The sequence below is a fragment of the Delphinus delphis genome, chromosome 16 (assembly GCF_949987515.2).
Source record: "Delphinus delphis chromosome 16, mDelDel1.2, whole genome shotgun sequence".
Classification (NCBI taxonomy): Eukaryota; Metazoa; Chordata; class Mammalia; order Artiodactyla; family Delphinidae; genus Delphinus; species Delphinus delphis.
Genome location: NC_082698.1, coordinates 45649767 through 45676727, shown reverse-complemented (window position 1 = coordinate 45676727; position 26961 = coordinate 45649767). Strand labels below are relative to the sequence as shown.

Sequence of the window (26961 nt, the reverse complement as noted above, 5' to 3'; positions counted from 1 at the left end):
AGTGCGAGGTTCAGCGGGCGCCGGCGCCCGGAAGGTCAACTTGTGAAGGAGGTGGTGGTAACGCGGGTCTCCCCACTATTACAGAGGAAAAACGGCCGAGCACGCGATCTCGGCCTGAGGCGGCGGGGAGAAGTGGACGGGCGGTTTGCTGCGACACCATGGAGGGCGGCGGCGGAAGCGGCAACAAAACCACAGGGGGGTTGGCCGGCTTTTTCGGAGCCGGTGGGGCAGGCTACTCGCACGCGGATTTGGCCGGAGTCCCGCGTAAGTATCGGGCCTAGCTTGCGAACATTTCTGACTGGTTCTTGCGGCCACGCTACACATGCGATGTGCCCTGTTCCCTTTTTTTTTGCTGGCGGTCACAAGCTTCAGTAGCAGTGGTGGGGTTAGTGTGTCTGCGCGGCCGCTCTTTTAGCACTGAACGGGTGTTTGGAGCCATGGATTCCGAGAAGCTCTCTGTGTTTGACCTGGACCCAGGAGATGTTGCATGTTTTCTTTTATATTCAAGCTTCGTGTCTTAGCGTTCCTCCCGCAAATTCCTTGTTTGTTGGGCTGTGTGCTTGGCCCTAAGTGCAGAAGAGCGCCCAGTTTTGCAAGTAAATGCGTTCCACGTATCGAGCCCATACATAACTTTTTAGCACAAAGTCACATTCTAAACCACGAAGTAGCCGTCAAGGTAAGACACTCAATACTAATGCATAGAGGAGAGAAAGAAATAACGTCTCGAGACAACTGGAGGAACTTGGAAGAGAACTTTTATAGGCATGAAGAAAGAAGCCGGTAAGAATTTTAGGAAAGGAAATTATTCAAGATCTAGGGTGCCGAAGCACGAATACCCTGCCTGTGCCCTCTCCTAAGTAGTGTGAATATGTATTCCAGATCTTTGGAACTTTCTAACTGTGGTATTCAACTGGATGAACAGAACTTGGAGTTAAAGATAGTGGGAAGTTGGTGAAGGATAAGCGCTTCATAAAACTGATTTCTCTTGAGAATCATTGTACTATTTCTTTAGGTCTCTTTTGCTCAAAAACAAAAACGCCCTTTAAAGTTCCTAGTGTCACCTGTGTCAGAACTGCATCTAGGACTTCCCTGGTCGGCAGTGGTTGAGAATCCGTCTGCCACAACTACTGAAGCCTGCGAGCCCGTGCTCCGCAACAAGAGAAGCCACCGCGATGAGAAGCCCGCATATCGCAACAAAGAGTAGCCCCCCTTTTCACAACTAGAGAAAGCTTGCGCGCAGCAACGAAGACCCAGAGCGTCCAAAAATAAATAATAGATAAATTTAGTTTAAAAAAAACTGAATCTAGAACATAGTTTGTATGTAATAAGTTATAGGATGTAATTGTATGTAGTTTGTATATTAGTCTCAGGACCTTTGAGTTTTGGAGCACAAAGGGCACTGCCTTAATGTGAAGAAGCATTGTTACGTTAATTAAGATTTGAAGGTAAATTAAGAGATCAAGGGGTGAACACCATTCACTGAGTACTTGAGGTGGACTTTTCTGGGTGCAGGACTACAGTATTTAAATTTTAAAAGATGAGTGCTGTTTTCATGGAGCTTACATCCTGTTGAAGTGAGCCAAGTAACATGAGTAAAAAATATTTCAGTTAGTGATAAGTGTGTAAAGGCAATAAAAGGATCCTGAGATGGTGATGGGAGCCGAAGCCATTTTAGAATGGTCCAGGGGAAGCAACTCAGGGGTGTTGCCCTTTGAGCTGTGACCCGAAGACAGTACAAATGCCTGGGGGGAGGCAGGTGTTTGAGGATCAGCTGTTAGGTCATTGTATCTACAGAGCTATTGGTTTGGAGTTGGTTTGGTGGAAGATAATGAGATTAGAGGGGCAAGGAATGGCAGCTAAGGTAGTGTTGTGTAAGCCTTTTGTAAGGAGTTTGGATTTGGTTACAGGTGTAAATGGAAGCCATTAAGGCTGATTTCCCTTTCTTAAAAGAAAATCACTTTAATTGCCATTTAGAAAGTGAATTGGAGGGACTAGAGCAAGTAAGGAGTCCGGTTAGGTAGGAGATAGTTACTACAGTCTACGTGAGATTTAGTGGTTGGCCTCGGGTGGTAACAATAAAGATGGTAAGTAACACAATTCAGGATAGATATTGGATATAGAATTTATAGGACTCTGAATTGATGAAGACCAGAGTCCTGGGTAGTGGATAGGTTTGTGAACAATCAGCTGAGATACAAAAGGATCCAAAGATTAAATTTAAAATGTGAGAAAGTTGATTTTCCTTGATAGATTTTTCTATCTTCAAAGGTAGTAGAATTCAAGTCTGGCCCTATGAGAGTGCCCATTTCTTTTGCCCTGACCCCTTCCTTCTGGTGATGACCTAAGAATTCTCTACCCTGTAAATGAAATCTGTCAACAACTGTCAACACTAAGATCTGAAGGAATTGCCTTAGAATATTTATACACAACACATAACCTAAACGATGTTTTTCTCATAAAATTGATTGGTCTCTGGTCAGTTTTATTTTGCATCCTGTATAGTTGTCAAGCATTTTTGTAGTAAAGTAGAAAGAAATTAGCTTTTTATTGATCTGGGCTATGCTTCCTGCTACTTTGATTATTTGATCCACGTCACTGCCAATATCTTGTTGATATGCGATCCTGAGACACCAGTGCAAGATTGAGGGCCCCAGGAAGAGGCAACCCCTAAACTTCCAGACAGGAAGGATAAGACCAAGAAAGTGGTAGAGAAATACACATTCATTGAGCCTGTGCATCAAAATTGCAAAACACACAAAACAAGAGCAAAATTAATGCTAAATGAAATAACTTTTTAAAATTTTATTGCAATATAATGCTTTGTTTTCTCTCTAGTAACTGGTATGAACCCTCTGTCTCCTTATTTAAATGTGGATCCACGGTATCTCGTGCAGGTAAGATTAAGACTAGTCCTTTTATGATTTTACTAATTTGGTCCTTTATCTTACCATTTAAAAAAATAACCCCAAGTACCTCTGTTGACTTGATCTGTGATATGTGCATCTGGAGGCACCAAGTCTCTGGTCTTCATTCACCCTTTTTTCCCTCACAGACTCTGGGGATTTAGCTTGCATTTCTTCCTGATACTAGTTTTCTTTTTTTTTTTTTGCAATTTTTAATTTTTATTTATTTATTATTTATTTATGGCTGTGTTGGGTCTTCGTTTTTGTGCGAGGGCTTTCTCTAGTTGTGGCAAGTGGGGGCCACTCTTCATCGCGGTGCGCGGGCCTCTCACTATCGTGGCCTCTTCTTGTTGCGGAGCACAGGCTCCAGACGCGCAGGCTCAGTAATTGTGGCTCACGGGCCCAGTTGCTCCGCGGCACCTGGGATATTTCCAGACCAGGGCTCGAACCTGTGTCCCCTGCATTGGCAGGCAGATTCTCAACCACTGCGCCACCAGGGAAGCCCCCTGATACTAGTTGATTAAAGGATTTTGGGGTTTGGTGGGTTTTTTCCATTTTTTAAAGTTGTGATAAAATACACTAACAAAATATACTATCTTTAACTGCACAGTTCAGTGGTATTTAATGCATTCCTAATATTGTAGCATCACCACCTACCAGCTCCATGCTTTTCATCTTGTAAAACTGAAACTCTACACCCATTAAGCAATAACTCCTTTCTCCACCCTCCCCCCAGCTCCTGGCAACCCTTCTGCTTTCTGTCTGATTTTTGAATACTCTTAAGTACCTCAAATAACTGAAGTCATACAGTATTTATTTTTCTGTGACTGGTTTAGTTCATTTAGCATAATGTCATCAAGGCTCATCTGTATTGTAGTGTGTGTCAGAATGTCCTTTTTAAAGCTGGATAATATTCCATTGAATAATATTCCATTTTGCTTATCCATTCATCTGTCCAATGGACACTTGGATTGCTTCCATGTTTTAGCCATCGTGAATAGTGCTGCTATGAACTTTGGTGTATAAATATCTCTTCTAGACTCTCATTTCAATTCTTTTGATTATATATCCAAAAGTAGAATTGCTGGATCATATGGTAATTGTATTTTTAATTTTTTGAGGAACTGCCATACTGTTTTCCATGGCAGCTGTACTATTTTACATTCCCACCAACAGTGCACAAGGGTTCCAGTTTCTTCACATTCTCGCCAACACTTGTTATTATCTGGGGTTTTTTGGTAATAGCTATTCTAATGAGTGTGAAGTGGCAACTCATTATAGTTTTGATTCGCATTTCCCTAATGATTAGCCATGTTGAGCAACTTTTCATGTGCTTCTTGGCCATTTGTGTATTTTCTTTGGAAAAATGTCTATTCAAGTCCTTTGTCCAGTTTTGAATCAGTTCATTTGGTTTTTTGTTGTCGAATTTTAGGAGTTCTCTATAGATTCTAATTATTAACCCCTTATCAGATACATGATTTGCAGTTATTTTCTCCCATTCTGTGGGTTGCCTTTTTACTCTGTTGCTGTTGTCTTTTGGTGCACAGAAGTTTTAAGTTTTCATGAAGGCCAGTATTTGTATTTTTTCTTTTGTTGCCTTTGCCTTTGGTGTCATATCCAAGAAATCATTGCCAAATCCATTGTCGCAAAGCTTTTCCCCTGTGTTTTCTTCTAAGAGTTTTATAGTTTTACGTCTTACGTTTACGTCTTTGATCCATTTTGAGTTAATTTTTGTATATGGTGTTAGGTAAAGGTCCAGCTTCACTCTTTTTCATGTGTATATCCAGTTTTCACAGTACTGTTTGCTGAAAAGACTGTCTTTTCCCCTTGGAATGGTCTTGGCATTCTTGCCAGAAATCGTTTGACCATATGTACAAGGGTTTATTTCTGGGCTCTCTCTTCCATTTCATTGGTCTACATGCCAGTACCACACTGTTTTGATTATTGTAGCTTTGGTAAGTTTTGAAATTCGCAAGTGTGAGTCCTCCAGAATTGTTCTTTTTCAAGATTGTTTTGGCTATTTGGGGTTTGTTGAAATTCCATATGAATTTTGAGATGGGTTCTTCTATTTCTGCAAAAATGTCAATTCCTATTTTGATAGGAATTGTATTGAATCTGTAGATTGTTTTGGGTAATACTGACATCATAACAGTATTAAGTCTCTGATCCATGAATATGGGAAATGTTTTCATTTCTTTATGTCTTTTTAAGTTACTTCCAGCAAGTTTTGTAGTTTTCTTGTAAAAGACTTTTACCTCCCTGGTTAAATTAATTCCTAAGTATTTTATTCTTTTTGATTCTATTGTAAGTGGAATTGTTTTCATCATTTCCTTTTCAGATTGTTCGTTGTTAGTTTGTAGACGTGCATCTGATTTTTTGCATTGACTTTGTATCCTGCTACTCTGCTGAATTCACTTATTAGTTGTAACAGGGTTTTTTTGGTGCAGTCTTTAGGATTTTCTACATATAAGATTATCTGTGAAAAAAGAAAATTTTACTTCTTTCTAGTTTGGATGCCTTTTATTTCTTGCCTAATTGCTCCAACTAGAACGTCTAATACTGTGTTGAATAGAAGTGGCAAAAAAAAACGGGCATCCTTTGCCTTGTTCCTGATCTTAGAGGAAAAGCTTTCAGTCTTTCATCTTTGGGTATGGTAATTGCTTTGGATTTTTCATATATGGCTTTTATTATGTTGAGGTAGTTTCCTTCTGTTCCTAGTTTGTTGAGTGTTTTTTATCAGTGAAAGTATGTTGGATTTTGTCATACTATTTCTGCATCAATTGAGGTGATCATGTGGGGTTTTTTCCTTTCATTCTGTTAATATGATCTGTTACATTGATCAGTTTTCATTTGTTGGAACATCCTGCATACCAGGAATAAATCCCACTTGGTCATGATGTATGACCCTTTTAATATGCTGTGGGATTTGGTTTCCTAGAATTTTGTTGAAGATTTTGCATCAGTGATCATAAGGGGTATTGGTCTGTAGTTTTCTTTTCTTGTAGTGTTTTTGCCTGGCTTCAGTATGATAATGCTGGCCTCATACAAAGAGTTATGAAGTGTTCCAAGTATTCCCTGCACTTCAGTTTTTTGGATCTCAGTTCCCTGACTAGGGATTGAACCGGGCCATGGCAGTGAATGCCCAGAATCCTAAGCACTGGGCCACCAGGGAACCCCCAGATTGGTGTTAGTTCTTTCAGGCTCAGTGGCCATGGCTCATGGGCCCAGCCACTCCGCGGCATGTGGGATCTTCCCGGACCGGGGCACGAACCCGTGACCCCTGCATCAGCAGGCAGGCTCTCAACCACTGCGCCACCAGGGAAGCCTGGTGTTAGTTCTTTAAATGTTTGGTAAAATTTACCAGTGAAGCCATCAGATCCAGGGCTTTTGGTCTTTTGGGCTTTTTCTTTGTTGTGAGTTTTTTTATAAGTGATTCCGTCTCCTTACTGTATGGGTCTCTTCTGATTTTCTGTTTCTTGGTGAGTTTTGTGTTTCTAGGAATTTGTACATTTCATCAAGGGCATCCAGTTTGTTGGCATACAGTTGTTAATAACATTTTCTTATAATCCTTTTTAATTCTGTAGAATCAGTAGTGATGTCCTCACTTTCATTTCTGATTCTAGTAATTTATTTCATTTATCCCTGCTCGAATCTTTAATATGTCCTTTCTTCTGCTAGCTTTGGGTTTAGTTTCTTCTTTTTCTAGTTCCTTAAGTTGTAAAGTTAGATTTTTGATTTGAGATCTTTCTTATTTTTTAATGTGGGCATTTATAGCTATAAATGTCCCCCTTAGCACCACTTTCACTGAGTTTCACAAGTTTTGGTATGTTGTGTTTCTTTTTTGCTCATCTCTTAAGTATTTTCTAATTTCCCTTGTGATTACTTCCTTGATCCATGGATTGTTTAAGGAGGTGTTTTTTTTAATTTCCACGAATTTGTGAATTTTCCAGTTTTACTTCTGTTATTGATTTCTAACTCATCCCATTGTGGTTGGAAAAGGTGCTTCGTATGGTGTCTTTTAAAATCTATTGAGACTTAACTTGTGGTTAACATATGGTCTATCCTAAAAAATGACTTATGTGCACTTGAGAAAAATGTGTACATTGTTGGGTACAGTGTTTTGCATATGTCTGTTAGATCTAGTTGACTTAATGTGTTAACTCCTCTATTTCCTTATTTTCTGTCTGGTTATAACAGTTACTATTCATTATTGAGAGTGGAATTTTGAAATCACCAACTGTTACTGTAGAACTTTCTATTCTTCCCTTTAATTCCATCACTTTTGCCTAATATATTTTGATGGTCTGTTATTAGTTAAGTAAATGTTTATAATTGTTATATTTTCTTGCTATGTTGATACTTTTATTGATATAATGTCCTTCTTTGTCTCTTGTAACCTTTTTTGCTGTAAAGTCTATATTTTCTGATGTTAGTATAGCCACCCTGCTCTTTTTTGGTTATTATTTGTGTGGAATATCTTTTTCCATACTTTCACTTTCAGTCTTTTTGTGTCTTTGGCTGTAAAGTGAATCTGTTGTAGACAGCATATAAATGGATCATGTTTTTTAGTCCATTGTGCTAATATCTGTCTTTTGGCCTAGAGAGTTGAATCCATTTATATTTAAAGTGTTTACTGATAAGGAGAGATTTCTGGCATTTTGCTATTCATTTTCTATAAGCTTTTGGCTTTTTTGTCCCTCCCTTCCTGCATTAATATCTTCTTTTGTGTTTATTTGATTTTTTTGTAGGAAATTGTTTAAATTCCTTTCTTATAACCTTTTTTTTAAAATGTATTCTAAAGTTATAACACTAATTTGAATTTATACCAGTTTAACTTCAGTAACATACAAAAATGCTGCTCCTTTACCAGCTGTCCCTGCCCCTCTCAATTGTTGATGTCACAAAATTATATCTTTATACATCATGTGGTCAAAAACATAATCTAATAATTCTTCTAAATGCTTTAAACTTTATGTAGAAAACAAACGTGGAGTCAAAAGCGTAAGTTACAGTAATACTTTTATAATTGTCCATGTATTTGCCTTTATTGATATCTTTATCCCTTTATAAGACTTTGAGTTACTGTCTATTGTCCTTTCATTTTACTTTGTAGGAGTCCCTTGATCATATCTTGCATGGCAGGTCTAGTGGTCATGAACTCTCTCAGCTTTTGTTTATCTGGGAATTTCTTAATACCTCCTTCACTTTGAAGAACAGTTTTGCTGAATATGGGGTTCTTGGTGGACATTTTTTTCTTCTAGCACTTTAAATATATCAGCACACTGTCTAGTGGCCTCCAAAGTTTCTCTTGAGAAATCGGCTGTTAATCTTATTGAGGATCCTTGTATGTGATAAGTTGCTTCTCTTGCTGCTTTCAAGATTCTCTCTTTGTCTTTAGCTTTCGAAAGTTTGATTTTAACATGTTTCAGTATGGGTGTCTTTGAATGTATCTTACTTGGTGTTTATTGAGCTTCTTGAATGTTCATATGCATCTCTTTTATCAAATTTGGGAAGTTTTCAGCCATTGTTTCTTCAAACATTCTCTTTCTCTCCTTCTGTAACTCATGGTCTGTATGTTAGTCTGCTTTGTGGTATCCCACAGATCCCTTAGGCTCTGTTCACTTCTGTTCAATCATTTTTTCTCCATTTCCTAAGACTGAATAATTTCTATTCTGTATTCAAGTTCAGTGATTCTTTCTTCTGCCCGTTCGAATCTGCCTTTGAATCCCTTTAGTGAATTTTCCAGCTATTGTTCTTTCAGCTTCAGAATTTCTTTTTGGTTTCTTTCTACGTTTTCTATTTCTTTGTTTCCATTTTGTTCATACATTGTTTTGACTTTCTCCACATTTCCTTTAGTTCTTTGAGCATCTTTATGACACTTTAAAGTCTTTGCCTAGTAGACCTATTATCAGGTGTTTTTTAGGGACATTTCTGTTGATTTATTTTTTTTCCTTTGAATGGACCATGCTTTCCTATTTCTTTGTATGCCTTGTGATTTTTTGTTATTGAAAACTGGACGTTTGACTCTAATAATGTGGTTAACTCTGGAAATCAGATTCTCCCCCCTTCCCCAAGGTTTGCTTTTATTTGGTTATTGGTTTTTATTATTATTACTATTATTACAGTCTCCCTATGTGCCAAGGACCAGCCTGAAATGTAAACTTAAGCTCTTCTCAGTTCTTTTCTGAGCGTAAACTTTTTCCTGGGTGTGTGTTGTCACTTTCTAATTTTTCCTTTTTATGCAATTGCTTTTGAATGTTCTAGTCTTTAATGTCTAGTTCACGAACGGGGAAGCAGCAAGGAGACCAGCTCCCAGCTCTTCTTTAAAGCCCCTGGAATAAGTGGGGGTGGTGAGGGTACAACAACAATGGCTGCCTGCTTCTTTGTACACACTTCTGTGATCAGAAGGAGCAGTGATCAGAGCACAAATTAAAGATTTATATCTAAAAGCAACAAGTAGGGCTTCCCTGGTGGTGCAGTGGTTGAGAATCCACCTGCCAATGCAGGGGGTATGGGTTCAAGCCCTGGTCCAGGAAGATCCTACCTGCCGCAGTGCAACCAAGCCCGTGCGCCACTGCTGCTGAGCTTGCACTCCAGTGCCTGCGAGCCACAACTCTGAAGCCCATGCACCTAGAGCCTGTGCTCCGCAACAAGAGAAGCCACCGTAGTGAGAAGCCCGCGCACTGCAGTGAAGCGTAGACCCCACTCACAACAACTAGAGAAAGCCTGCGCGCAGCAACGAAGACCCAATGCAGCCAATAAATAAATAAAATTTTTAAAAAATACATAAATAAAAGCAACAAGTAATTAACTTTAAAAGCACCCCAATAAAAAATATTGGAGTGAGTAGTTACAAAGTTATAAGAGGTCATTAATACTAAGTTAAGTGTAAATGAAAGTGTAAAGTGGGAATCTTTTTACTGAAATCTTGAACCAAATCTACATTTGGGGAAAAAAATACCACCTGAGTTTATTTAATTAGATCAGATTATTATTATTCAAAAGCCTATGAAAATAAGAGTGGTCTCATGAATACAAACATTTGAAATTAGGGGGTTATACATTTTAAGGTTTATATTAGCCTCGGGTTTTGGTTGGTTGTTTTTGTGGGTTTTGTTTTTTCAGTTTGGAGAAGTTGCTGATTCAACACAGATAAAGTTGCAAATAGTAGGTTTTTTTTAAAGCTCAGTTTACAACATCAGGCTTCAAAGAGTAGTTGTTGGATATCTCAGGAATGCAAGGTTGACTCACTAGCTGAAGAATGAGTCGGTGATGACATGCACTTGTATCAATACTTACTAATGTTAATCATGACCATGTTTTTTTATATTTTCTATGTGTAGTTAGTGATCCATTTCTGGATTGAAGGATAATTATTTACCTCATCATATTAAATATACCATTCCTAAAAACCTCAAACAGGAAGCACAATTTAAAACTAAGTCATTAATTGAAAAGTCAGGAAACACCCAGAATTTACAGATCTATGTATAATAAATATAGTTAGACACTGAAGTTTTTAGAGTTTGCTTCTCATTGCCCAACAGACCATTTCTGTGTGATGAGAGTACGTGGGCTTGTTTATTGTACAGTTTTTGGTAAGAACGTGTGCACAAGCCAGAAGTCAAAAATCAGTACAGAGGTACAGTTTTCCTAATCAGGAATGCATTTACCAAAGGTCAGTATTTGCCAAAGGGATGTTTACTTGTTAGTGTTTTTTTTTTTTTTTTTTTTTTTTTTGGTTAGTGTTTTTTGCTAAGGGTGTGTGCTATCCTTCAGGGGCTCATTTTAACCATTTTTGTATGGAAAGCTTGGCAAAAATGTATTTGTTCATCATAAAAAAGTGGATTGTACTGCGAAATCAATCCTATTGTGCTCTTACAGTAGCACTTCTCAACCTAGGATTCTTGGCTGACCTTCAGGGGGTTCATACCAAATTTTGTATATGCATTTACTAGAAGGTGGATCTAGTAAGCTTTCTAAGATTATCAAAGGAATATATCCCCTTTAAACAACTAGTTAAGGAGGTGATTTTTGCCCTTGCGTAAGTGATCCAAACTGTTGTACTTTTATAGTTTCTGCTCATTTTTTATGATCATTGGTCTTACATATAGTAAAATGGTTCTGGATAAATAGTAGCTACAGAGTGAAAGTTATTTTCTCCTTCCAGACTGGTATTCTGTTATCTCTCATAGCATTCAGTTTACCTTTCTCTAGAGATGGCCTTCCTAAACTTTCAAATTTATCATGAAGGCAAATTTCCTATAATCTATCAAACTTACATTAAGATGTAAAGTTCTGGGCAAGAATCTCTCCTAAGAACTAATGAGTATAACTATATATGTTGTATATTTCATTTAATTTTGATTTACATGTTCCTTTTGTTGCAGAAAGTTTTACTTTTGTTTGACTAAGTATAGTTGAGTTTTAGTTAATATACGGATTTACATTATGTGAAAAACTCCTTTGAAAAATTAAACACTTTGCCAAGTACTGTGTCTTAAGGGGAGCTCAACTTGGTTTTCATTGTTATCCCTGTAGGATACAGATGAGTTTATTTTACCAACTGGAGCTAATAAAACCCGGGGCAGATTTGAACTGGCCTTCTTTACCATTGGAGGATGTTGTATGACAGGTTGGTATTTATATATGTTTTTTTAAGTATCCTCAATCCAAGTAGTCAGAGGTGCTTAAAAACAAAGGCAATTAAAATATCACCTTCAGGGTTGTTTTTTTGAAAATCATTATTTACAGTTTTCTTATTGTTAAATAAAAATGAAAAAGAATGAGAAATATAGTTGTTCTTTAGTATATAGCTGATTATTTGAATGAATTGTTACTATGATTTGCCAGGGGCTGCGTTTGGGGCAATGAATGGTCTACGGCTAGGACTGAAGGAAACCCAGAACATGGCCTGGTCCAAACCAAGAAATGTACAGTAAGTCTTATGTAATGACGTAGTGATGTTTGAATATTAATCTCTACTTTGTTGGCTTGATGAGCACAACCTTGAGATTACGGTTGTTTAGAGTATTGGTATACTTTTTGGTCAGTTTTTTTTTTTTTTTCCGGTGTTTTGTTTTGTTTTTCCCTTATTCAAAATAAAAGGAATTTAGGAATTAAGTCCTGGGTCTAAGCTTTTAGAAGGAGTGATTTTTGAGTCAGTGTCCCTCCGTCAGCTGGTGCTATCCTAACCTAACTTCTCAGCTACACCTGTTCCATTTTGCAGGCCTATATAACATGCTTTTCAAATTGTTGAATTACTAGTACATTATTTGGATAGTTCAGGGATGTGCATAAGTGTAGGACATGATAAGTGAAGAAATAAGCACATAAGAGTAATTGCTAACTCTGCCGACATTTGACTTGAGCTTCTCATTGACTTCACTCTCCTTTTCTTACGTGCAAAGGTGCAGAAAATTTAAATGAAATCCCTAGAACTTAGAGGTGGTTCCAAAAGGAGTAAGACAGTGTTCTCTTAGGAAACTGAAGTTTGCAAAGAAGGGAAAGTGCAATTAAGGTCAGAAAGTGTATATAACATGTATCTTCACCCTGATTAAGGAATAAACATGAGAAGTTCCTGTTACTGTTCCCTAAATAATATATTGTTTCGTTTTGCATGTTTTTATGCTTCATATGAGTGGAATCACACAGTATGTGTTCTTCAGTGGCTTGTGGTTTTTATTTTAGGACCCTTTAAGCTCCATTTTCCTTATATGTTTCTTAGCCAGCAGATGGCAGCAGTGTGTTAGAATTGGACCTTGGGAAACCTGAAAGCCTGTCAAGTTTTTCATATTCCTACTACTGTATGGATCACTGCCCTTGCTTTACAAGCTCAGATCCTTGAATATTTTTGTATTTATATTCTTAATATTCGTTCTTTACTCCAATTTTTTTTTACTTTTTGTATTATGGATAATTTTGAATCTATACAAAAGTAGACAAAGTAGTACAGTGAACATCTATGAACTATAACCCAAGCTCAACAACCATCAACCAGCACGAGGACCAGTTATGTCCCACCTCCTTCTTCCCTTCCATATTATTTTGAAACAAATCCCCAGCATCATATTACTGAACACCAATTTGAAAGTGGAAGGTCTCTTAGAAAAGATAACCTTTGTTTCTTAAAACCATCATAGTTACTAATTTTGGGGGAGAGTCAAATTGGTTTGCATTTCTGAAGTCAGATTTTTAAAATCTTACATACCATTTTTTAGTATAATCATTCTGATCTTTCAAATAGAGAGACAACATTTTAAAAATGGAAAGGTAATTGGGTTTCAGGCCAGACAAATCTATGTAGTTTCAAAGCCCAGTTTCATTGCTTACTGTTTTGGGATCTTGGGTAAGTTTCCTTACTTTCTGCCTTTAATCTATTGAGAGATGGTTAAAGTGGGAAGTAGGTAAGGGCCCAGTTAAGTGGTGTTGCCCGATCACATTCCAAAGGACTTTGGCAATTTGCAGTGCCACCAGCAATACAGTAATGAAAATTAATAGTTTTAGATGCTTGTTATAAATGAAAAACAATTAAGTGCTAAACTTAATATATTAGTAAATATGTACCATAATTAGATTAATTAAATGTGTAACATAATATTTGTAATCATTACTAATTTTTTAAATAATCCTTTAAAAGTAATACAGATTTTTGTTATTACTGAGCATTAATTTAAATGAGTGCTTTAATTAAATGAGTTCTTTTACTGTTTGTTGTTGTAATTCTATAATCTCCAGCAGTAGTCAGCTGTCAGGACAGAACCATTCCTGTGACAGTGTTACACTGCTGGGAGAGCAGTGTTCTGTCTTCTTCCTCCAGTTGCCTCCGTCACTGTTCTGGTGACGTCTGGCACTGGATGAGGGCAGTGCTGTGCTTCCTTGAGAGTGTGCTAAGCATTCACTTTGGCTGCTTAGTTCTAGTCTGGGAGCAGACACAGAGTGCACTTTCTTCATGTATTCTAGTTAGATGACTTTTTCCTTTTAGTATTTGTCTTTAAGTTTGCTTTATATTCCATGATATTCCACACTTTGATTCTACTTAACATTCTGAGTATACATACTACCCCACACACATAAGAAACTTAATTATAAGCTAGTTTGTCTGTTATGTCATTTTTTTTTAACATAGATCAGTTTCTGTAAACTTTATAAAATACATTCCCGGATATCATTCAAACCTTTTATATATTTAATAGTTTTACACATTTAATAATCAGAATTTACTTGTTGCCCAGAAATGTTGGAGTTTTTAATCTAATCTTCATTTATATTTACATATAAATATAAATATTTATATAAAGTAAAAGCTATCCTAATTGAATTCTGAGGAGGTGTTAAGTTTTAAAATTAAGAAAACTTTGTATATTGCGTTTATACATTTAAAATTGCTATTATTATGGTTTTTCTAAATACTAAAGGAATACTGGTTCTAAATACAGATTCTTTCTCTTTCTGCCCTGGTAGGATCTTGAATATGGTGACCAGGCAAGGGGCACTTTGGGCTAATACTCTAGGTTCTCTGGGTAAGTAGATATCTCACTTTTTAATAAATTATTATTACTGCAAAGAAAGAATGTACATGTATTATGAACAATTTGATCAACTAAAATCCTGGTCCTGGGATGTTAAAAATTATGTTTAAATCCACTCTAGTGAGTAGTATAGATACTACTTAGGAGAAGACCATAAACTGTATAACAAAAGAATCCCAGCTGCTAATACCATTGTGAAATACATTCATTTCTAAATGCTTTAAGCATTGCATACTCTCCTGTCTCAGCAAGACACCAAATAAAATCATGTTTTAACTAAATGAAATTAAAATAATTTAGGTTCAAGGCAAATGGTTTTGTTTGTTAGGAGAGGTTCAAGTTCCTGTAGTAAGATATGGTAGATTAATCCAGCTGTCCTGATAAGTTTTCCTAATAGAGCATTCATCATTCTCTTTACCTAATTAGATTTCCCAGACTTAATTGCCAGAATTGTAATAGGGCCTTTGTAGACATTGAAAACATTTGCAGTTCTAAGGAAGGGATAATTTAGTAGTACTTAGGACCAAATGCTTTCATACTGTAATGTTTATGAATGATTGACTCTTTTGATTACTCATGACTTATAATAAGCCTACTTATGGCACTTATGCCCTAATCCAAAGTTTACTTTATTTGAAAGTCTGAAAATCTTTTACTTGTGGCAGATTAAGTAAGAGAAAATGTAGGCATCTTGTTAAAAAAATAGGAAAAGCCTCTGTGTAACAGAGTGAGATCCTAGCCTTGTCATAGGCTTTGGAAGCAGTACATTTTCACACTGTAATAGTAAATGTCTGCTTCCATATGCTGCCCATGACCCCAGTGCCCTTCCCAAGCACAGTCACCCTCCTTTGTACCTGTGTGCCCAGAGTAATCAGTCGTGCTGGTCTCCCTAGGACTTTCTCAGTTGTAGCACTTCCTGTTCCAGGAAACCCTCAATTCTGGGCAGACTGGGGTGGCCAGTCACCCTGTATGTTTCCCTTGTAATGTGACCGGTCACAATGTTCTGCTCAAGTTTAGTTTCAGTTAAATAAATTGAAACGGGAAGAAGAGCCCTTATAGAAGTATAAAAATATCACAGCAGAGGAGTTGTAAGGCTGAGTTTGGTATAATTTTGAGGGGTCAAATGTGGCTATAATTTTGAGAAAGGGTAAGGAGAAGGGTTAATGCATTCATGGCTAATCAGTCTTTACAGGCATAAGAGAATGGTAGTTTGGGGGAAGATCTTGTTAAAACTAAATAGTGCTAGTGTTAGGGTTTTTACATGTGCAGGAACCAGATCTCATGTTTCTGGAAGTTATATTTTTCTTAGAATAGAAATGCATGTGTTTTGTTTTTGTTTCTAAACCCAAAGTACAGCTGTTACGAATAAAATGGAAGTGAAAATTAAAGATATTCTTCCTGGGACTCCCCAGTAGTACTTTCCATAAATAGCTAATAAATTTCTTCTGAATCTCTCCAGACATTTTCTTTGCATATCCAGAGTCATACACACATGTGCCTGCTTTACATATTAGTGAATAGAGCTCTTCCTGCGTTTTAAGTGAGTACATAGTATTCCATTATGTAGAAAGTCTCTTTCTGGATCAGTCCCCTCTTGAAGGTCATTTTATTTGTTGCTAGGCCTTTTTTATTACAAATAGTGTTCCAGTGATCATTGTTTATATGTCTGTGAATACTTATAATATGTCTGTAGAATACATTTATCTAAATATAATTGTCACACTGACTTTCAGTTTACTTTTTTATTACTGATCAGTTCCATTTCCCCTATAGCTTTGCTCTATAGTGCATTTGGTGTCATCATTGAAAAAACACGAGGTGCAGAAGATGACCTCAACACAGTAGCAGCTGGAACCATGACAGGCATGTTGTATAAATGTACAGGTAGGTACTATTAAATAGTGAAGCTGTCTCTTAATACAGTTGAAGTATGCTTTTTATCCATACTGTAGTTTCAAAGGAAACATTATACTTTTTTTTTTGTAGTATAATGTTCTCTGCCATCTTGTGGTTTGGGATTTTGGTTTTTATTTTTTGTAAAATACACATAACATAAAATTGACCATCCGAACCATTTAAGTGTACAGTTCAGTAATGTTAAGTATGTTTACATTGTTGTGCAGCTAATCTCCAGAACTTTTCTTGATCTTGCAAAACTGAGACCCTGTACCCGTTAAACAACAACTCTGCATTTCCCCCTTCTACAGCCCCTGGCAACCACCATTCTACTTTCTATCTCTCTGAATTTGACTACTTTAGGTACCTCACGTAAGTGGAATCATGTAGTATTTTTCTTTTTGTGACTGGCTTATTTCATTTAGCATAATGTCCTCAAGGTTTATCCATGTTGTAGCATATGTTAGAATTTCCTTCCTTTTTAAGGCTGAATAATACCCCATTGTACGTATGTCCCACGTTTTGTTTATTCATTCATCTGTCAATGGATACTTGCGTTTCTTCCACTTTGGCTACTGTGCATAATGCTGTTATGAACATGGGTGGACAAAATACCATTCAGTTTTGGGAAAAAAAAAAAAAAACCCTGAGAGTTGAGTCAAAATTAACTGGATGAAGATCAAGTATCAAATTCTCCTCTAAGATGGAAAAGAAATTAACATTCACTGAGTTATGATTACACTCTCAGCAATAATCAGTTAATATAACTTGTTTCATTTAAAACTTTGTGAAGTGATAATCATCACACCCCAATTTTATAGATGAGCACGGATGGTATTAAGATGATCTTTCTTAAAAGATCATATAACTAGCGACAGCCCCAGATTTTTCTCACATTTCTGTTTTAAATTGCCTAAACTACATATGTTCTATACTCAAGCCTCTGAAAACTACTTTTATTTGTTTGATTGCTTTATTCTGCTTTTAGACACTTGATTAACTGAGTAATTTCGTTTTTATGTAATTCCTCTATCACAAATATCAAGTAGCATTTTGGCCTCATTTTTACTGGAAAGAAATGAGAGAAGTCTCAACAGAATTGTAAAATCCAAAATTTCCTGATATAACTGAGAGTAAGAGGCTTTTTTAATTTTGAAAATGGATCACATTGGGAATTTTCTTAAGAGCTCGCAATACTTTCTGCATGTGCTTACGCACATCAACAGAGCTCCCAGGTAGAGTAAGACAGTAAATACCTTTTATGTCCATGGAAGTGTTACCTTGGCATAGAAGAACCTTGTTAAAAACCTAAAAATACTTCCACATTGAAAATGTTTGGGATCAGACAAAGGAATTGAAAACCCTAATTGGCACCACAAGGGTGGCACTCAGCCATCAAGAGTTTAGTTGGCCCAAACTATGTTTATTAAAAATCAAATTAAAATTTAAAAAACAGGAGATTTCACACAAAAGTCTGGAAATTTTAGCTTCTTTTGAACAAATGGAGGACACTAAGCTCATGTTATGTGTGGTGGCAGATGGCTGGAGCTGAGGTTGGGGAGCAGCTACCCCAGTGGATGGCACTGAAGCTCCAGCTCAGTTCCCACCAATCCCCGTTTTCTTGCTCAAGGTAAGCCATTACGGCATTTCTTGTGTTGAGGGCAGTCCTGAGGATAAAAATGTACTGAATTACCATCTCATTTAAGACATATTACATGTATTTTAAAGATAAAAAGGGAAAGGCTGAATACTTGGTGTTATCCAGAAAAGGAGAGCCTAGCTTTCTGTGTCCAGAACTTCCTTGCGGGAGTAGCGTTTATAACACCACCTGGGACACCTCCAACATCAAATATGGAAGAGTAGGCTCTTGGCTCAGAAGAAAAAGGGCAAAAAGGAATATTCATTAATTCTATGTCAGGTGACAAGTACATTTCAGTTTCCACCGCAATTGGGGAACGTAGAAGAGGTAAATAGTCTGCTGACCCAGAATTCCAACATTGGTTTGTAGTTCCTGGCTGAACAATTTAACTCAGCGCATCAAAATTGCTCTAAAAGAGGCAAATCAGTGTCTTATTGATTTCTGGTTTACACTCTACTTAAGACAGAGCACAGAATTATGAGTTTTGTGTGGCAGGAATATTTGTAAAACTTCTAGATTCAAGGATTTGGAAAAGAGTTTAGGCACTCTTTAGTGTAGAATCAGCATAAACCATTGAGGAAAGAAGTTTACATTTAGAGAATGGTTAATTCCTGTTGACCTAAAATCTTTCCAATCCCCAGTTTACTCTTCTAGAATAGGAATTTTTTTCTTTTTTTTTTAAAGGAAGGGGTTTAGAATGAAAGCAATATGATTCAATTTAGGTATGGAAGCTGCTTTTGTAGAAAGAAAAACCATGAGGGAAAATACATGAGAAGGTGGGTAGTTGTCACACCAAAAAGAGGCTAAAGGAATAATTCTGATGGTGTGGTTTTACTTCAGATATAATGCTTTATTTAATGAACTCTGTAAATATTTTTCAGAGGATGTGAAATGTCATTATTAGTTTCCTATGCCATGTGAAAATCTAACGACCAGTATTTTACCAGAATGAGAACAGCTGTAGTTTTGCTATTATGTGTAAGTTTAGGAATGTTGAAGAGACCTGATCACTTATCTTCAGGAAACAAGACCTCAGAAACCAAAAAATATGGGTGCCCCTTTCCCCCTCGCAGAAAATTCCTTACCTGTTAATCCTGTGCCTTCCATGAGAAAGTCACCTTATAAAAGCAAGCTAAGTAAAAGTAAGAAGATAAACAAATACAGTTCTTCAAATTAAGCAATTATCAGGGTTATTGTTAAAATGTACTACTTCTCAATGAATGCCAGGCCTTCAAAATTAAACTTCATATGCCACAAACAGCCTCTTGATGACTTCTTTGTTTCTATTACTGGCATCAACATTCTTCCAAAGAGCTAACTGCCATAATGTATAAAACATGTCAACAAATGACTTAAACCAACAACCCAGTAAAAAGTGGAGTAAGGATATGACAAAGCCCTTCAGGAGGAAAGGCAAATGACCAATGAACAATTGAAGTTTGCTCACAAGCAACCAGGGAAAAGCAAAATAAAACATTAAGGTAATATTTTTCACAACCTGGCTTTTAAAAAGTGATGGTAGACGATGCTTATTGGCAAAGGTAAGCAAGTACTTTGAAGAGCAATTTGGCGTTAGTTATTACTATTTTAAATATGTAGATCCTTTGCTTAAGTCATCTAATTTTCAGCAATTTATCCCACAGCACACAAAGGCATACATGGAAAACTGTATGTACCAAGGTGTTTTAAGACACCCTTCAAGGAAAAGGTGATATCTGACCAAAGATGGATAGATGAGGGAGCGTGAGGTGGATGTCTGGAGGGAGCAGTTTAGGTAACAGCAAGAACAAAAGCCCTGAAGTGGGAGTTAAAAGGCAATGGGAGGGCTTCCCTGGTGGTGCAGTGGTTGAAAGTCCGTCTGCCGATGCAGGGGACACGGGTTCGTGCCCCGGTCTGGGAAAATCCCACATGCCGCGGAGCGGCTGGGCCCGTGAGCCATGGCCGCTGAGCCTACGCGTCCAGAGCCTGTGCTCCGCGACGGCAGAGGCCACAACAGTAAGAGGCCCACTTACAGCAAAAAAAAAAAAGGCAATGGGAGAGTAGTAGAATCTGGAGTGATAAAAGTGGGAAGGGACCAAATCATATAGATGATAGAACTTCATAGGCCAGTGTAAAGACTTGGCTTACCTGGACTTTAATTCTTACCATCTAAGTACTAGAGCATTTCCATTTACTTACAAGCCTTAAATTGTTTATTGTAACTTCCAGAGAGTTAAACTTTCACCCTTCTCCTGAGTACAGAGTTTACACCAGGAGATGTTAAGTCAGGGTTTCTAAATCCTCTAAAATTTCCACAAGGTTCTCAAAAGGGGTCTGGGACACTCCCTACCACCTGCAGAAAAACAGCCACCGAAAGACTAGTCCTAAAAGGACACTGTAACGTGGGGGCTCAAAAACAGCTGGGATATTTTAGTGAGTTTTGTCCTGCATGGAAGCGCTGGCATTGCAAGGAAGGACTGGATGGGGCAGTGGTATGGGAGCCCAGGAAAGCCCAGAAGCGCAGTTCAAAGTCCCACCTATTGCTTCCACTCTGTTACAAAACGAAGAAAGAAAAAACAAGAAGCAGGAAGCAGGCCTAATCACCTTTGATTTCTGCCTTTCTTACTCTGTCCCCTCATTCCATCAGTTACGAAGTTTACCACACCCATCACCTGAGTTGAGGCCCTTATCACAAGCCCTGAACTTCTCTAACAGTATTTTCCGTTGACCATTTTGACATTAGACTTCTACCTCCAGTCTCTTACCTACTTACTATTTCTAGCTTAATCTTCCTCAAGGAAGGTTCTAATTCTAATACTCCCTACCCAGGAGCCTGTGATGATGACACACTTCCTATCTTAATTCAAACTTCTCACCCTAGCCTTCCATGTTCTATTCTTAACCTATCTTCCCAGCCTTTTCTCCCACAGCTTTCTCATGCATGTCGTATGATCAAACAGATAAATTTGAAATCCAGTCCATCCTTAAGGCCCAGCTCAATTGTTAGTACCCCTTTCAAGAAATTTCCCTGATAATCTCCTTTCTCTATGCTGGAGGCAATTTGGTATGCTGAAGAAAACTGGGCTTTGGAGTCAGACTGAGTTTGACTAGCACTGGATCCCTAAATAAATGTGTAAATAGGAGAGTAACTTGTCTGAATTTGAGTTTGTCTATAAAACAAGGGTGACTGTTGCCTTCAGAGAGTTGTAAATGAGATAACAATAAACCTTTCTGCCATAAGCATATTTTGTACAATTCTTACGAGACTTGACACAGTTTTCCTAGTAGGAAGTCAATAGACAATATCTAGGATTGAAATAGCAAGATAAAGATGTTCTTTAGAAACATGCAGGTAAAAAGTGAAGAATTAAAGTAGTTGCTTTTGGGAACTGGGAATTAGGGTAAGAACGATGAGGACCCCAGACTGTTGTGCATCACTAAAATCTTTTGGTACTATCTTGACTTCTAAAATTATCTATATGGACTACTTTGATAAAAATAAAAATTAAAGTGAGCAAAGATATATCAACATAATAAAAATTAAATTAGGCATTAGATTGGGAAGGGGAGGAGGGAATTGTTGTTTAATGGGCACAGAGTTTTTGTTTTGTAAGATGAAAAAAGTTCTCTGGAGATGGATGATGGTAGCCCAACGCCAATGTACTTAATGCTACTGAGCTGTACACTTAATAATGGTAAATTTTATGTGTATTTTATCACAGTTTTAAAGAATAGTTTTAACAAAAAAATTTAAGTAGTACAAACATTTGTTGAATGGAATTTGTAGCCATCTCTGTGTATGTAAGGCTGTTTGTCTAAAGCAAGGGCCACAGACTCCTGCTGGCCAGATACCTGTCTCTTCACTGAATGTATTTTACATTTTTAAACAGTAAACATTTTTAATGGTTATATAAGTACCTACGTAGCCTTTGCACTCTCAAAGCCTAAAATATTTACTTTCTGGTCGTTTCAAGAAAAATGTGCTGACCCTTGTGCTAAAATAATTTTCAGTTCAGTGTGTCAGCTCTGCCAGTGATCAGCTCTATACCCCATAAACCAGGCGTTTAAATATTCTGGGCCTCATTTTCTCAGGTTTAGAAGAGGTGATATTTGCCCTTTCTGGAAGAGTTGTATAAGTATCCAAAAGACAGAAGATAAAACTGTGACACACAAGTCTCATGTTTGTTCTGCTTTATAGAGATTAACCATTGGCCTCATTTGGTTACTCTGTGTTCAAAGCAAGTTTATTTGCTAATCGACTTCCTGTGTTTAGTTGGGCAAAAGTTGTTTTTATTACAGAAAGCCTAAAGCCAAGGCTGTCAAACTTTTAACAGATCAACCAGCTGGAAAACCCTGAAATTAATGGAAAGAATTAAAACTAAAACATGTAATAAAAGGCTACCCTTGAGTCAGGGTTACTGTGATTATTAGTAAATCAAGCACTTACGTATGTTTGGTGTCTTCTTACTAGAAGCTTTTTTCTAGTCTTCAGAGAAGTAACATAATTGATTTAAACTAAGTTTGTTTTATTTTGGTCAGAAAGTAGAAGGCTTTCTAGGGGATAAGTTTTTCTTAAAGGATACAGTGTGCCACTTATGTCTCCAAAATCTTAAATCCTTATAGTTCCCAATTTCATTATTACCCCTAGTACCTATATCCAGGGAGGCTTGCTATCTGATAGATGAGTAGTGTGAAGATCCTTCTAAAATGGCCAAGTAGAAACCATGTTCCTAGGACACTCAAAGCAAAAGGCCAACTGAAAGTAAGAGCTTGCAGCCAATTCCAAACCAGTGGGCAGACTTCAGAGTCCTGTGGACTTGTAATCGGCCAAAGGTCCAGGGGAGTTAGTCTGAAGTTGAATGTATGGTCCCAGGAAATGGTGTCTGCGAAATTATTGTGCTTTCAATTACCTCCCCTATATCATTTTTCTAATTTTTCAACCACACTGAATACAGTTGCAAATTCAACTGTCATGTGTAGTCTGTGTGGCAAGATACAAAGAGATGATGTAGACTTCTAGGAGATATCTCCCATTTACTTTAATTTTTTTATGTTTCTGATCCTCCTTCCCACATATTTGACAGCTGTTTACAGATGATGCCTGCAGTTTCTATTTGGGTCTGTTTAAGAGAGATAATTAGGGCACTTCATAGTTGAAGCTTAAACAGGTCAGCTATCTTAAGTCTTCAGGCTAGAGAGCCTCCTAGAGGGAGTGGCCCTTTATCATCTGAAGCCATCTGGCAAGACTTTCATTGCAGAAAGGGTTGGTCTGAAGCATTCTAACTCAGCAGTGTCATGAATTGCACGGAATTTACTGGCTTGTAGCTAAAGGGCCTATAATAAGGTATAACCACTGGACCTTTGCCTTCCTAACATGTGACTTGGAACAAATACTCCATAGGTACAATATAGGCTACACCTGAAGTCTGTGATTCCTACTTATTTGTGAAACTGTAAGAGAACATCAAATATTTCTTAAAAGCTTCTTTGGGTACCCCCATTCCTCTTATTAGACTTGGGGACTATTTTCAGATAACTGACTGAAACATTTTTGTTTCTGCATTTCAAATGAAATATCTATTCCTAATCTTTTTCCACATGAAAAATTCTTTTGTTGTTAATCAGAAACAGTTCAAAGTCTAATCCTTGAATGTTTTTCAACTAGTATGATGATGTTAAGTGCCTCATTGCTCCTTAGTTGAGATTTTCTGACACATCAGGGTAGGAATAAGCAACAGGGGAGTTGGTGCTTCATCAGCATCTAACTCAAAGCTTGATTATAGCCATCACCCACCATTCTGTCTTGAGTCTTCAAAGTTAATATTTAGAGGACCTGTGCAGAGTCCAAAGGCTGTTAATACTTTTTCAAAGAGGGTGTCACTGTTTACATACAGCCTTAAATCAGTTGACAGTGTCAGTTAAGTTCTTATTATTAATTTGGTTGCACCAGGTCTTCATTGCAGCAGGCAGGCTCCTTAGTTACGGCCAGCGGGCTGCTCCTTAGTTATGGCTCACCGGCTTCTTAGTTGCAGTATGCATGTGGGATCTAGTACCTTGACCAGGGATCGAACCCGGGCCCCCTGTATTGGGAGCTTGGAGTCTTAACCACTGTGCTACCAGGGAAGTCCCAAGTTCTAAATTATATGACTAGCAGGGAATTAATTACTGATCTGGCTGTGACTTCAATGATAAGCATAAGATCTTGTCCAGAAGTGTTCTAGGATCAAGTCAGATTGAGAAAAGTCAAGAAATTATGCTGATGATCTTAGATACAAATTGTGAAATTAAAAGTGGAAAAAAACGTTGTGAATATGAAGGTATAGCTTATGTATTAAACAACTGATTTAGGGAATCTCTCTCTCCTGAACTTCAGTCTTGGTTTCTTTTATTACTTTTACAGCTTATTCTCCTGTTTGGGATGGAATCTGCATAAACATGAACAGTGTGTCTCAGCTTTAGGAAACTCTTAGTTAACCCTGTGATGCTAGGACAGTATGCAATACAAGGCTGTTACTTTCTTGTTTTTCCTCTGCAGGTGGTCTTCGAGGGGTGGCACGAGGCGGCCTGGCAGGACTAACCCTTACGGGCCTCTACGCGCTATATAACAACTGGGAGCACATGAGAGGCTCCTTGCTCCAACAGTCTCTCTGAAGATTACTAGCTGGTGAACGGAGGACACTTTAGTAGTCATCCAGATCAATTTATGTCAGTCTGGAGTCATTTACTCTTTTACCTGCAACTAGTTTGAAAAAGGAGATTTCCAGTTTGCTGTGATGAAGATCATGGATGGTTGACCAGGACTGGCACTCCTTCCAGCCATTAATGAGTTGAAGCCAAAACCCTTTGGTGGCTGAGTAATGTGGCTCTCTTCTCCTTTAAAGAAGATCTTGCACCTGTTTTTTCTCCTACCCCCTGAACTGGAAAACCACTTACTCCCAGAATTCAGGTCATGCTTGTCAATGCTGTATCACCACATTTATTCATTTAATAATCCAAGACTGTAATACTGCCCTGTATTCCCAATAAAGGGTAAAAACAGAACCAAAGTCATAACTCCAACATAAAACATAGTGGGTGTCTCCGAAGTTACTCTTGGCATTTGTTTATGCCCCACTAGGCTAAAACATGTTTTCATGTTTGTGTTGAAATGAAGGGCTACTGGCAGCATTAGCAACTAGGTTAAAATTTTTCTCCAATAGAGTTGACACTACCCAACCTCAAGATATTTCAGATTAACCATTATACCATTAGTGTACCGTGCTAGAACAATCTGTGCAACAATCGTGATTCTGTACGCGTTAACTCATCTTACTGGGGATAATTCGAAAAAGAGATGATATAGACACAAGCTGTAAGTTTTTAGGAAGCCTTGGGAAAGCAAGCTAAAGAAAATAAGGACAAGTTATTTAATTTCTGAGTTAGTCTTCTCATCTTTGAAATGAAGTTAAATAAGACTGCACTGCACGATATACATAAGAAATACTAAACAACTGGTGGCTATTGTGATTGATTAGAGAAAGTAAAGTAGGGCCTTTCTGAATGCATCTAGTTAGAAGGAATTTGGCAGAAAAGCACTGAACTTCAGCTGAAGTCCTCTAGTTTAAAAAAAAAGAAAAAGCAGTGTAATATCTTACCTGCAACAGCAGATTAAGAATTAAAAGTAGATATGAAGAGTGTGCAAGAAAGACAATGGAAGTTAGTAATAACCTATTTGCTAATTCAAGAATCATAAAATACACTGATAAATTTAAGTGAATATAAAAACACTGTTTTTATGTTCAAGTGTTTCTCAACTGTACTCCTAACCAAAGGATATCACATTCATATAATTTTGTGACAAGGTGTTTTACAAATCACAGGACAACTATATGGCTGTTATGCTTTTAATGGAGGGAGGCATAAAATCCATCAATGCAAAAGAATGTTTTACACTCATTAGCACAGTGATTGTTAATTTAGGGATACACAATGTGTTAAACCTCAAAAACTACAAGGTTTCCTGCAACCTAAGATAATGGAAAGGCTCCTTAAGTTTTTACCCACCACCTTTAGTTTTAAAGTTCTAAATGGTATTGGAGAACTAAAAAATAATAGGCTCGTTTCAGCTGTGGTTCAAGAATTCTAATGAAGTTGGCAATGACACTGGGAATGTGAAGTTTCCCCAAAAGGGCTTTCTAGATGACCACATCACAAACTTTAAAAGTATTTCCAATAACACATAGGCAAGTTGAGTGGCTTAATAGTGTAAAAGCCTGGAAAGCAGCTAAGATGTCTCATCTTACAGAATTTTAAAACATGGTATAAATACCATTTCTCTCCTACAGAGAAACTTTTTAAAGCATGGACATAACTTTAGGGATGCTAAGGAAACATCAATACTTTTCATAAAGCTTCAATAAACACCCCAAGGCACAGTGTTCAAAACGGCCTATTCACTAAAATGTCACTGCATTATAAGCTATAGGTATGCTATGCTTGCAGTGAGAGGACATTTAATTTATGCCTAGTTAAAAGCACCAGGTGTCCAGTTCAGCTTACATTTACACAGGATGCACCAGTAACACTTAGGATAGTGAATAGTTCAAGTACTACATTTCCAGCATGTCTTGCCTTTTGCTTTTTGATTAGTCAGCACTGGGGCTCTTCTGCCTGTAGTTCTTCAGAATACTTTGAAAGAGGCTAGGATTACCCTGAATATAGTCTTCAAGCAATATGGAGCCCTTCTGAAAGAGCTGTCTAGATACTTCAATAATAACGTTTAGAGAAGGGAATAAAGATAAAACTTGAAATAGTTGAGTTTGTTTCAAAAAAAAATAATGTATAATCTGGCATGTAAGCTAAAATGTTTTGTAATTAATGTCAAAAATTGCCAAGATTGTTAATACTGTTTTGGTAAGAAAAAAACCACTATATTGGCAAGGTTAATTATTTGTGTGAAATAATATTGTACATTAATTAAACAGAAGAATTCACCGTTAATGGAAGAAAACCCACAAGAAGGGGAAGCATCCAA

General features: G+C 37.4%; 1 protein-coding gene and 1 non-coding gene across 2 annotated transcripts; both read left to right on the top strand.

The window, feature by feature from the left end:
* The first annotated feature begins 13 nt into the window (after positions 1–13).
* Positions 14–25845, top strand: TIMM23B (translocase of inner mitochondrial membrane 23 homolog B). Its single transcript, XM_060034645.1, has 7 exons — positions 14–264; positions 2836–2894; positions 11445–11538; positions 11757–11841; positions 14367–14425; positions 16208–16318; positions 24484–25845. The coding sequence occupies exons 1-7, from the start codon at positions 159–161 to the stop codon at positions 24597–24599; spliced, it is 630 nt and encodes a 209-aa protein (XP_059890628.1). The 5' UTR covers positions 14–158; the 3' UTR covers positions 24600–25845.
* LOC132440111 (small nucleolar RNA SNORA74) lies at positions 13636–13839 on the top strand. The gene has a single exon (XR_009522517.1). It is a non-coding gene; the product is annotated as a small nucleolar RNA SNORA74 (small nucleolar RNA).
* Positions 25846–26961: the final 1116 nt, after the last annotated feature.